The sequence below is a fragment of the Limanda limanda genome, chromosome 1 (genome assembly GCF_963576545.1).
Source record: "Limanda limanda chromosome 1, fLimLim1.1, whole genome shotgun sequence".
Taxonomy (NCBI): Eukaryota; Metazoa; Chordata; class Actinopteri; order Pleuronectiformes; family Pleuronectidae; genus Limanda; species Limanda limanda.
This window is the reverse complement of record NC_083636.1, coordinates 20832287-20844202: the sequence shown is the minus strand read 5'-3', so window position 1 is coordinate 20844202 and position 11916 is coordinate 20832287. Positions and strand designations below refer to the sequence as shown.

At 45.4% G+C, this 11916-nt stretch overlaps 1 protein-coding gene across 2 annotated transcripts; it reads left to right on the top strand.

Moving 5' to 3' along the window:
• The first annotated feature begins 129 nt into the window (after nucleotides 1–129).
• atp5f1c (ATP synthase F1 subunit gamma) lies at nucleotides 130–3464 on the top strand. Of its 2 annotated transcripts, XM_061068791.1 has the most exons (9): nucleotides 130–212; nucleotides 748–782; nucleotides 1282–1413; nucleotides 1503–1710; nucleotides 1957–2100; nucleotides 2189–2253; nucleotides 2339–2494; nucleotides 2814–2910; nucleotides 3265–3464. In XM_061068791.1, exons 1-9 carry the CDS (start codon nucleotides 133–135, stop codon nucleotides 3266–3268), a joined length of 921 nt encoding a protein of 306 aa, XP_060924774.1. In that variant the 5' UTR covers nucleotides 130–132; the 3' UTR covers nucleotides 3269–3464. The 2 variants fall into 2 exon arrangements, with proteins under 2 accessions (XP_060924774.1, XP_060924783.1); XM_061068800.1 differs by lacking the exon at nucleotides 3265–3464 and having other exon boundaries at nucleotides 2814–2914.
• The last annotated feature ends 8452 nt before the right edge of the window (nucleotides 3465–11916 follow it).

The following is an 11916-nucleotide window of genomic DNA, read 5'->3' as shown; positions in this document are numbered from 1 at the left end:
TGTGTTTTAACGGAACCATTATATTTCTTTTTTTAGCAGCAGCATTCTGAGCTCGTTCTAGTTCCGGTTTTAACGACACTTCCGCCGGTCCTTGAAGGCAGCATCCGTCCATCTTGACTTGGGAACTGGCGCATGCGCAGTCGTGCTTGTGTGACCTTCACAGGAGGAACCATGTTCGCCCGGAGCAGCGCGTTGATCTTCTCCCCACAATGGTAAATATTCTCCCATTTAAACCAGTTCCTCCACAGCGGCGTGCACCTCCACCTCCTCTCCGCCCAGTCCGAGCCCCGGTGCTCCCAGTGTCCGGACTGCGAATGTGGAGCTGGTTCTCTGAAGGACGAGCTAGCGAGGCCGCAGGCTCCAGTGGCTGAAATGAATGGGAGCCGGAGCTAGAAGCTAATGCTAACGGAGCTAGCAGCTAATGCTGACGGAGCTGACATTGCACGTTGTGTGTTTTAAAGATGAGATCGAACTCTTGACTTGTTCACGCACGCCAGAGAAACTTATTTAAACACAAGTCGCAGCGGTGTCGTTAGCCCCGATGCTAACTAGCTGTCACAGGCATTTGCTGCGCAGAGCTAATTCATGCTAGCTCCGCTGCAGCTCTAATCTGTAATCGTGGTTTAATTCAGACTTTGTGACAACGTGGCGTCAAACACAAACTGCAGTGATACACAACTTTTATATTCATAACAACTGGGATGTTGTGTATATACTTGAACCTGATTTAACTTTGTTTGTCCACAGTCTGCAGGTCAGGAACATGGCTACCCTGAAGGACAGTAAGTACTCAATGTGTACTTCTCACTTAATACATGACAACAGAACACAACAACACAGGACAACAACTCCCTGAACGCAGAGTTTAGACGGCAAACACACACATTATATATATGCTGTTTATCTATCTGCAAAATACCGTTGACCTGTAATCTCCTCTTCCTTCAACACACACTTTGAACTCTTCACTACACGATCCAACACTATGTTGTTCATTATGAATCATTTTTAATATTTAAGACATATTTTAAAGTTAAATTTATTTCCCACAGCTTCATGGCTTAAGTCCCAAATTCACCGATTTTGAGTCTCCATCATTTTATCATGTTGTATAAATGATAAGATGCTCTTGATCTGATTTATAGATTAAATAAATTGAATTCTGTCCGACGCCTGTTGTGCTGATTGATTTACGACCTCACCTGCTGTTATTCAATAAAACTAACGGTGTTACAGACATTAGAAACCTAACATGAAGTGAAATCCTCTTTTCCCCTCCAGTCACCATCAGGTTGAAGTCCATCAAGAACATCCAGAAAATCACCAAGTCCATGAAGATGGTGGCCGCTGCCAAGTATGCTCGTGCTGAGAGGCAGCTGAAGCCAGCGCGTGTCTACGGTGGCGGAGCTCTGGGTACGTGACCCGGCCGCCATGTTACCTCCCTCTTTAAAATGATTCTAGACCCTGAACTAATAGTCCACTGTTTCCTCTCCGCCCTACAGCTCTGTACGAGAAGGCCGAGATCAAAGCGCCGGAGGAGAAGGGCGCCAAGCATCTGATCGTCGGTGTGACCTCTGACCGTGGCCTCTGTGGCGCCATCCACTCTGGCGTGGCCAAGAACATCAAGGCCCAGATCGGCGAACTGACCGCCGCCGGCAAGGAGGTGATGGTGATCAATGTGGGCGACAAGCTGAGAGCCGTGCTGCACAGGTAAGAGCCCCCGGAAACACACAAGGCAGACCCAGAGTCAGTTTGTCAGAGCCAGGAGTTTGTGATGATGTTAAATAAAATGAACTGTAGTGTCCCTGTTGACACTTACTAAATGCTTTCCTGGCTCTGGAATTATAAAACCTGACGACAAACCACAAGGGCTTGTTTCTCTCAAACACCGATGAGTCCATCACTGTTTATCTATCCAAACATGCTGAAGGATTAAAGTTAACCTTCCCTCTTCAGAACTCATTCAAACCACATCCTCATGACCTGCAAGGAAGTCGGCCGCAAGCCTCCTAACTTCGGCGACGCCTCCTTCGTGGCCAATGAAATGATCAACTGTGGCTACGAGTTCGACCAGGGCACCATTGTCTTCAACAAATTCAAGTACGAGATTCTTTCATTACTTGGATTCGTTTAATCCCTTTTTCCAAGAGTTGAACTATAAGTTGAATGTCCCCTCTCTCTGCTTCAGGTCTGTCATCTCATACAAGACGGAGCGTAAGCAGGTGTTTTCCAACGAGGCCGTTGCTAGCTCAGGTACTTTGCGTGTTTTAGTTTCTACTTGCAGCCTCATTTCTATCAGGCAGATGATTCACTTATTGCATCTGCTGTCTCCCAACAGAGAGCATGGGCGTCTACGATGACATCGATGCTGACGTGCTGAGGAACTACCAGGAGTTTGCTCTGGTCAACATCCTGTTCTTGGCCATGAAGGAGTCGGCCACCGCTGAGCAGAGTGCCAGGATGACTGCCATGGACAGCGCCAGCAAGAACGCCTGTAAGACTTTCTGTTGATGCACTCTCACAGGTCTATACGGAGTCAGGGGCCTGGTCAGGGTGTTTTTAAATGTTAGTTTCTCACATGACTTTAGTCGGCACATTCTAAAACGATAAAAAGAAATGACACAGTTGAGATTAGTTAGAGAAAATTGATCAGTTGTGTAGTAATTGGAAACGAATGGCATCATGCTGATTTTATATTTAGATTTGCTGGAGTATAATCTCACCTGCTGCTATAACATCACAGCTCCTCCTCCATGATAAAAGTCTCTCACCCGACACTGATTGATTGATGGATTTCTCCTCCCTCCTTTCAGCTGAGATGATTGACAAGCTGACCCTCACCTTCAACCGCACCAGACAGGCCGTCATCACCAAGGAGCTCATTGAGATCATCTCTGGAGCTGCTGCTCTGTGAGTCTTTCCTCTTCTCCATTTGTCCTCCATCCACCCTGTTTATTTCCACCCCTTCATTATATCCCTCCATCACTCTGTTAACTGTCTGACCGCTCAACCCTGCATGTTTTTGTAATTTCCATCACATCCCCTCATGACTGATTCTTCTCTACTCAGGACTTGAGGCTTTAAACAGGAGGTAACATTACATCAGTTTCCTGCAGAAGAGACAGGAGTGTGTTTGATAGACATGTTTAAAACTAGTAGATTCCCTAGATTCCCTTTTAGGTTCCAGTTTGTTGTTAGACTCTTAGTCAGGGTCTGAAAGTATGTGATATTCACTGCTCTAAACCTCTGTCTTTTTCTTTGCAGATAAATGGGTGACTTCCTTGTTTCCTTTAACTATAGCCCTTCAAAGTACTTGGAACACGTGTGGTCAAGAGTCTCATGAACATTTGTGCTTCTATTTGTAAAATATATGGAGAAAAATAAACCTCTTAAGCAGAATTCTCGTTCTTTCCTCAGTCCCTGTATCTGTTTCCTCACCAATAAAAGTTCACGACTGAGATAAATCCATGTTGATGCTTGACTCTACAAAGGTTTTTTTACTTTAAGCTGATGTTTAGTAGAGCTACTCCTTAAGTTATGAAAACATACAGAAGATGAATAAAATGATTCCTTCAACTTTATAAAGCCAGTGTTTAATTTAACGGCTGATCTCAGAGGATCTAGTTGTTTTCAGGGACACTTTGGTTCTGGCATCATTCAGCAGTTGATAAAACCATGTAAACTCAGATGAGCCGTGGCTTACATCAGCCACAGATTCTGGTTTGTTCTGCTCTTGTTATGACATTTAAAGTTACTTCACAACAATCTACATTAAGTCTGTAAGATATAAACAGACACTGTAAAACACCAAGTGAGTAAAAATGGCTCAAGCGATATTCAGAGTAGCACAGGACAAATACTTTTACTTATGAATGCAGAACTTTGAATTTCAAGTGAGAGTTTTTAAATGGTTTATTTGAAGTAAAATATCAGATCAGTGCTAACCAAAGGTTTCTTAAAATCACTGGCAACAACTTCTTAGTACGTAGAATAAATGCAAAACAACAGGTGTGGTGGATTATTCACTGAGCGAAGCTTCAGGAAGGTTTTACAGTAAATTATAAAACATTAATCCACTGAAGGTGTTTAACAAACTGTTCAGAATTCACGAGACAATCTGTTGGTTATAATATTGATAATTATGTCTATTTGTATAACCCTTAAAAACAAGGATGAAACAATTCAATTAAATATAATATTACAGTGGAGTGAAGCTAGTTTGTTGTCTATGTGACACACTGCTGTCCTGCATAGAGAATATTAATATACTGAGGTGTACAACTGGGGAAACAAAGGTAAAGATAATTTAAAAACCTGCAGATGATCATTGGTGGAGTTTTTGTGATTTGTAACTTCAAATGAATCAACCTCAGTTTCCACTTCTCTGCACTTCCTCCAGTGTCCACCAGGTGGTGCTGTGCGATAAGAAATGATCAGTGAGTCTTTCTGCAGGAGAGCAAGAGCCAGAGGAGACGAGAGTTTACAACATCTAGACAACACACCTTCATCCATGATTTACTGTTTGATAGATGATACATTTCTGATCATTGATACGCGTCAATATCTGATCTGAGTTCAGCCTTTTTCTTCTTCTCGTGGTTTCATGATAATCCGGCTGCAATTGATTCCTTTGGAAAATTAGTCGCAGGGTGTTTCTAGTTTGCTTTTCATATAAATTCTGTGTCCAAAGTATCGTCCTTCCTCTTTGTGCATGCCTGCATCTGTGTGTGTCTGTCTGTCTGTCTGTGTGTGTGTGTGTGTGTGTGTGTGTGCATGTCCTGCAGGCCTTGTTTGTCTATTGTATTTGTGCTTGTTATTGTTTACTCCTGAGGGGAGTGGGGAGCGATTGCATCTGAACACTGAAATTACAGCGATGCCAGACTCTGATAAACACAGTCAGAGAGCAGCAGGCTGAGCATCAACCCCCCCCCCCCACCTCGCTGGTGAGGCCTTGGGATCCAGCATCACGTGGACGTGTGTGAGGAAGAGGGTGAGGAAGAGGGTAAATTAGGGCGGTTTCGTTGATTCAGGGAAGCCGAGTCTCTTTTGTGATATTTTCTACGTCGGTGCAAAGAGAACAGGAAGCAGGAAGTGCGTCACGGTGGAAATGTCCAAGTTTAGACTTTCAGTTTTTCAAAGTAGGGAAGAAAGTCCCAGGTGGAAGCTCGTCGAGATGTGACACGAAGTCGAGGGACGTCTTCCTCGTTGGGTTGAGTCGAGCTTGAAGTTAAAAAAAATTATCTTTCAGGATCATTTTCCCATCGTCAGACGTGTACATTTCTGGTTTTATTGGAGATTTGCTGAGCATCTACCAGCGGCTTCCTCCATCTTGATGTTGATGCACACACACAGAAGCAGAACTAGACCCTTTCTGGATCAATAAACCAGAGATCAATCTGTGTACTGTAAAACTGACAGTAAAAAAATGAATCCCATCTTTGCTTCTTATGTAAGATATTTGTTTTTTTTTATAAATCGACACAAAGATTTATTCCACATAATTTCTAAACATAAACTACAGGATATATATATATTCCACAATTTGGAAAATGTATTTTTCCTTCTAAGCCGCTCACCAGACGTCTCGGGACAAAGCAGAGAAAGGACTTGATACTCGTATTCTCCTGTTGTTATTGTGCGTCCTGATGAGACTGTGCACGTGTGTGTCTGTGTTAATGTGAAGGTGATTTGACAGTTGGCGCCATAATGAAAAGACTGAAACGTGAGCGTCGGAAGAAAAAGGAGATGAAGTGTGTGTTTGTGTTAGAGAGTGTGTGAGTGTGTTTTTCTACATTGAGAGACGTATAAATGTGTGTGTGTGTGTGAATGAGTGAAGACATCTGAACATTGTGTTCAGGGGGGGGGGGGCCTTGCCCTCGCCGCCGCTCTGTATTAGCTTCACCTCGTTATCGTTATCGTCGTCCTCCATTGTGGCACGACGGGCGGGAAATGATTAGAGGAGCAGGTGACAATGGAGGCAGAGATTTGTGCGTTTGCCCGGGGCAGCGGCGCCGTCAGGTACAGCAGCATGACACTCAAACACAAGAGACCGGGGGGGCGCCGCCGCACAAAAGAGCTGCTCACTCACTTTAAAACACTCATGTCTTCTTCAGCCGGGCGCCGCTTCACCGGGAGCCAATCCACTGCCGCCCTGCGTCCCCCTCTCAGGTAATCACAGGACGAGAGGATGAGAGCTTTGTAATGACGGGAGACTCCCCCCCCCCCCCTTCTCCCTTCTTCCTCTTCTACTACCTCTTCTTCTTCTTCACTCTTTACCTCCCCTCTTTTTCTGACCAGAGGGAAAATGGGGGGAGGTGGCGATGAAGACAGGAAGCGAGGCCGAGGCTGTTTCCCATGGCGACATCTGTGCATGTGAGTGGCACTGACTCTTCCTTTTCCACCTCATCCTCATCTTCTCCTCCTTCTCCTACTTCCCTTAACTCCCCTCTTTTCCTGACAAGAAAAAAATGAAGTGGGGGAAGAGAGGGATGAAGGAGAGAAGACAGGAGGCAAGGCCGAGGCGACACTGACTCTTCCTCTTCTTGCTTCTTCCGTCCATCCCCCTTTCAGGTAATCGCAGAATGAAGGATGAGAGCTTTGAAAGGAGGGAGACTTCCTACTTCTCCCTTCTTCTTCTTCTTCTCCTCCCTTCTTTTACTGACTCGTGCAGAAATCGGGAGATATGGACGAAGGAGGGAAGACAGGAAGTGAGGCCGAGGCTGTTTCCCACGGCGACATTTGTGCATGTGAGCGACACAGACTCTGATGTAGTAACGGCGGGGTATTATCTCATTCAACACCCCCCCCCCCCCTCCTCCTCTTATCTCAGTGCATTCTCCTCCCCCCCCCAAGCCTTACACAAAGCTATCTGCTCTGTGGACTTTTCTGACTATTTATGTCGGACAAGGTCAGGATCGTTTAAACCGCTCTGCCTCTCTCAGCCCCTGCAGATGAGATAGCGCGGGAGAAGGAGGGAGAAACGATCGATTCCCGCCGCCACGCAGATTTATTCCCCTCCTCCTCTCTCTCATTTCGCCCCGGTGGCGTTTTCACGCCGAGCCAATGGAGAGGGTCACCGTCGCCACCGAGGCTCATCAGTCTCTTTAACATCCCGGCACTTTAAAATACAGTAGCAGGCCTTAAACTGGCCACTTTTCTCCCGCTCCAAATGAGAGGCGTGCTCGCATCAATCTGCTCGACTCGGCTTTTCTCTGAGGGAGCGTGAATAGTGAGGCCTGTTGAGGAGAGAGGGAGAGATTTAGACCGGGGACGTGGCGGCTCGTATCATTCACGGGGGCGTTTTACAAATGAAGTGGGGCACTAACTCAGGCTGAAGGCTTGATTGTGGGGGGGGGGAGCGGCTCTCGCACACGCAACTCACACCTTGAACTCTAGAGGAGCCACACCCATTGGCTCCTTCTACCTGGAAGTTGTGACAACACAAATATCTGCAGCCTAAATAAATAAAAAATATAAATATTCAGTTTGGCTCCTACAGGCAAATCCGGAAAATGTCTGAGGCTGATTCCAGAGTTCACATGTGAAAATGGCCAAAGTTTTGGTCCTTGTCCAATCTGCTAACATGGAGGAGGCAGGGTTTGGGACCTATACTGCAGCCAGCCACCAGGGGGCGATGGAGGCACTTTTGGCTTCACTTTTGGGGGCTCTCATGTCGTTCATCTTTATTTACAGTCTGTGAAAGAAAGTAAATGTGTGTGTGTGGATCATAAACAGTCAGTGTGTCGTTGTAATGGTTTGAACAATTGTTGTGTTTGTGGGAACTTACTTACACATGTTGTGTGTGTGTGTGTGTGTGTGATCCCCTGCCACTCATGTCTTGGGTTACTGTGTTTCTGGCTGTATGATAGATGGCTCAGCCCAACCTCAGAGCCCCCAGTCTGAGCCGCCGGATAACCTGTCACTGCCAGTTTCCGCCAACTCAATGTGTGTGTGTGTGTGTGTGTGCCTTGCCAGTTCCGACCCCCCACTGGAACAGGATAGGTGGGTAAGGATGGCCTGGCAGTGTGTGTGTGTGTGTGTGTGTGTGTGTGTGTGTGTGTGTGTGTGTGTGTGTGTGTGTGTGTGTGTGTGTGTGTGTGTGTGTGTGTGTGTGTGTGTGTGTGTGTGTGTGTGTGTGTGTGTGTGCGGTGTGAACCTCGAGGTCCATGTCCTGCTGTGTGTGCCGGCCCCAGCCCTTTCCTGTCCAGACCACACGTCTAACCAAAACCCAATGTGTGTGCGTGTGTGTGTGTGTGTGTGTGTGTGTGTGTGTGTAGCAGAGAGTGTGAGAGAGTGAGTGCAGCTCAGTCTGTTTATATATATATTTTTTTAAATCTACAAATATTTTACATCTGATTGGTTGATTTATTATAAAATCGATTAAAATATCAAAAACTGTTTGGTTTCTTCTGATAAATTGATTCACAAAATTTCCATCATGGTTTCCACAGGACAGACAGTGACTTAATAATTAGATTTATCCAGAAATAGTTCAAAATATATTTAATATAATATATATAACATTCTTTAGATGCTAGAGGAAGAGATGAAAAGTCTGAGACATTGTCAAAAGCTTTTCTGCTTAATAAACGTTCCAGAGAAGTAAATGTTTTTCAGGCATTTCTGCTGCTTCTTAATCAAATTATATTAATAATGTTATTGACTTGATCTCCATCAACCTTTGCCATCTTTGACAGGCATGTCAGATAATTAATATAATTCTTCTTCTTCTTTTACTAATCAACTCTTATACTGTGTCAAACAGACTAACGGCTAAAATGGCTTTTCAGAGAACTTCTTGGTCATTGATGAACTTTCAGTTTCAGCTTTCAGGCCGGAGGGGGTGAATTTTACAAAATGCTCTTGTGATCTGATCGAAATCTCAGAACATCTTCTCCAAGGCTCCTTGCAGTGTTTTGTTTCTTTCTCCGTGGTAAAGAATAAACTTACATTTGATTGTCTGCAGTGATGTGGCGTGAACATCAGTGCAGAGGTTACTGGGTCTCAGTAAATCAAGATGGAACACAAAGCCAATGAAATATTTAATGTCCTCCTGAGAGAAATGTTTAATTTGAGAGTGAATATCCTCAATGAAATCATGCAGATTAACCTCTATTAATCCACATCACAACATCTGGACCTGATCTGAGACACATTTTAATCTAATAAAGTGAAGCAAAGCAAAGTTAGAGAGGTGGATGTTGAGGTGTCATCACAAATTCGCCCAGTCAGATTTTTCTTTTATGTCACTACAGGTATTAATCTGAACTAATAATCGATTATCAATCAGTTGATTTTGTCCTTTTTTCTTGAAAGGTTTGTCTCCTTGTCTCCTTGTCTCCTTCTCTTATTCTCCCCCAGCTCTTCTTCCTCCTATTTTCTTTTCTCGCTTCGACTTCCCCGTACAATTCTTCTTAAAACACGATTCGGAGATTTCCTCGGCGATAGCAGACAACCGAACGGCACCTCGAGGAGAAGGGAAAATAAGTAGTCAAATCCCCCCCCCCCTCTTCCTCCTCCTCCTCCTCCTCTTCTTCTTCGTCCTCCCTGTTCTCCACAGCTGCCAGCAGACAGTGTGTTTCTCAGTGTAGTGGAGATTATAGCCGGGAATGACAAGCACGCCGTCTGATACCATATCCGCTCTGAATTACAGATCAGCCCTTTTTAAATGATATTTTAAATACTTGCTGCAGGCTGCGAGTTTTCACAGGGTCTAATTTCATTGTTATTATACTAGTACCATATTTTTGTTAGAAAATCAGTGTTGGCGCTTATTTAAATGAGGGAGAGTGGAAGCCGATATACACTCCAGTGTGTTATTTTACTGTGCCACTTTGGAAAATCCCTCAGTACACCCCCTTCCACTCCTCAGACCCACCCACCAACCCCTTCTTTTTTGACTGTGTTCTCGTTGGGAATTAAAAGGGAGCTCTGTGAAAAGGACAAAAGAGAAAGGACAAATTGTAATTAGTTTGATTTTGTGTGTGTGCTTGGCTGTGAGGTTGGTGCAGCCCATTAAGGGTTAGATTCCCACACAGAAAGACGAAGGAGGCTTTGATTACCTCTCTCATGTGGCTGGGTGGGTGGGGGGGGGGGGGGGGGCGGCGGCGGGCTAGCGTGTTTGCTCAAAACCCGGGATTTGACTCGAATACTTTCCCCGTCGCTCATTTTGATCACTGAATGTGGAATAGTGAAAAACGTCCCCTTTTTTGTTTTTCTTTTTCCCACCGCCTCCTGCTAATGGGGAAGACAGGCAGGTCAGGATGTGGCGCAGTACACGTGGCGGCGTGCTGGGTGGCGCTGTTGCCCCAGCGATGCTCCCGCCTTTGGATAAAAGGTCCCTGGGTTTCAGTCGGAGGCTCTGAGCTCTTTGTGCTTTGGCGTTTCATGATGGGATTCTCTGGAGAGCAGAGGATGGAGAACGACACTCCTTCCCCCTCTAACCCTCTCTCACTCTCTCTTTCTTTCTTTCTCTCTCGCTCCCCCCTCTCTCCCTCTCTCCCTCTCTCCCTCTGCTGGAATACACCCCAACCTTGACATATTGAGAATGAAAACGACGGTTCCACATCCCATGCTCGCTTGTTGACAGCGTTAACACTTTTTTCATGTGTGTTTTGATAGCTGAAAATGAACCATATTAGAGTGTGTGTGTGTGTGTGTGTGTGTGTGTGTCAGGCCATGCATTTCCTCCCGTGTGTGTGTTCAGGTCCACGTAACTCCATATTTTAGTCAGAAAATCATTTCCCTCTGCTCCCACGCGTTACGTTCACGTGCACACGCTCACCGCACTAATTGTGCTCCGTGTTTGTTTGCAGGCTCTGAGAGGCAAGAATGTAAAATAGACCCAGGGGACGGAAAATTTAGCCACTGGCGCTAAACTAACAGTTTTCACCCTGTCTCGCCCTCCTGGTGTCTCACCCCCCGAAGACGCCCTCGTCTCACTCGCCTGTCTGATGTCTCACCGGCGAAGCATCGATGGAAACGTACACGGTGGTGCTCAGGTTGGAACTACGGCAGCTGAGAAGGTCAATCTTGGCGTTGTGGAAGAAATCTGGCAGGTGGATGAAAGAGGTTTAATGTGTTCAATACTTCAAAAGACGCCTGATGTCTCTGACTCTGCCGTATGGAATGGAGGCCTCTTTTTATATTGTGGGTTTTATATAGACGACGCTGCTGATTGGGCAACACCGCTGACACGCCCACCTAACGAGAGAAAAAGTACCTTGAACCCCATTTTGTTTTTTAAAACACCAGCTGTAATACACATTACAGTACCACTGTATTAAATCCAGGTTGTATTCTTCTCTCAGACAAACAGTGTGTGTTGTGTGTCAGTTCCACGTCTTGTTGTCGGATATTAATACGAACGTGGATCCACTCAGTTTGCTGTAGATTTGTTTGAAGTGAGCGTGTGAATCCACTGAGGAACTTCACAGACATGTTCAACTATAACCTCGGGCTCCCGCTCAGTTCTGCTCTAATGACGCTCACTTCCCCCTTATTCATCTGTGTGTGTGTTTATTTGTGTGTGGTTGTGTGTTTTCTCCTCAGTGTTTACGTCGTAATCGAAGCCGTGGCCCCTGTGTAACCTTGTGTGAGTCTTCAGACAGTACATTCATATCGACTGTGTGTGGACACAAAGCTTTCACAGATAATTATGCTGCGTTTAGTCGACGCTTCATTTGTTGCAGCGTCAGTCTCATCATCATGGATCGAGTCTGTGTGAGCGCTGCTTTCTGAGGTGGTAGTTTGTGTGTGTGTGTGTGTGTGTGTGTGTGTGTGTGTGTGTGTGTGTGTGTGTGTCTGTGTGATAAGAAGACGTTCAACCATTTTGGGTCGAGGCTGCAGACTGAGAACATGGGAGCTGTGAAGACCTGTAAACGTAAACTTCAGCCACTAGGGGTCGAAACAATAACA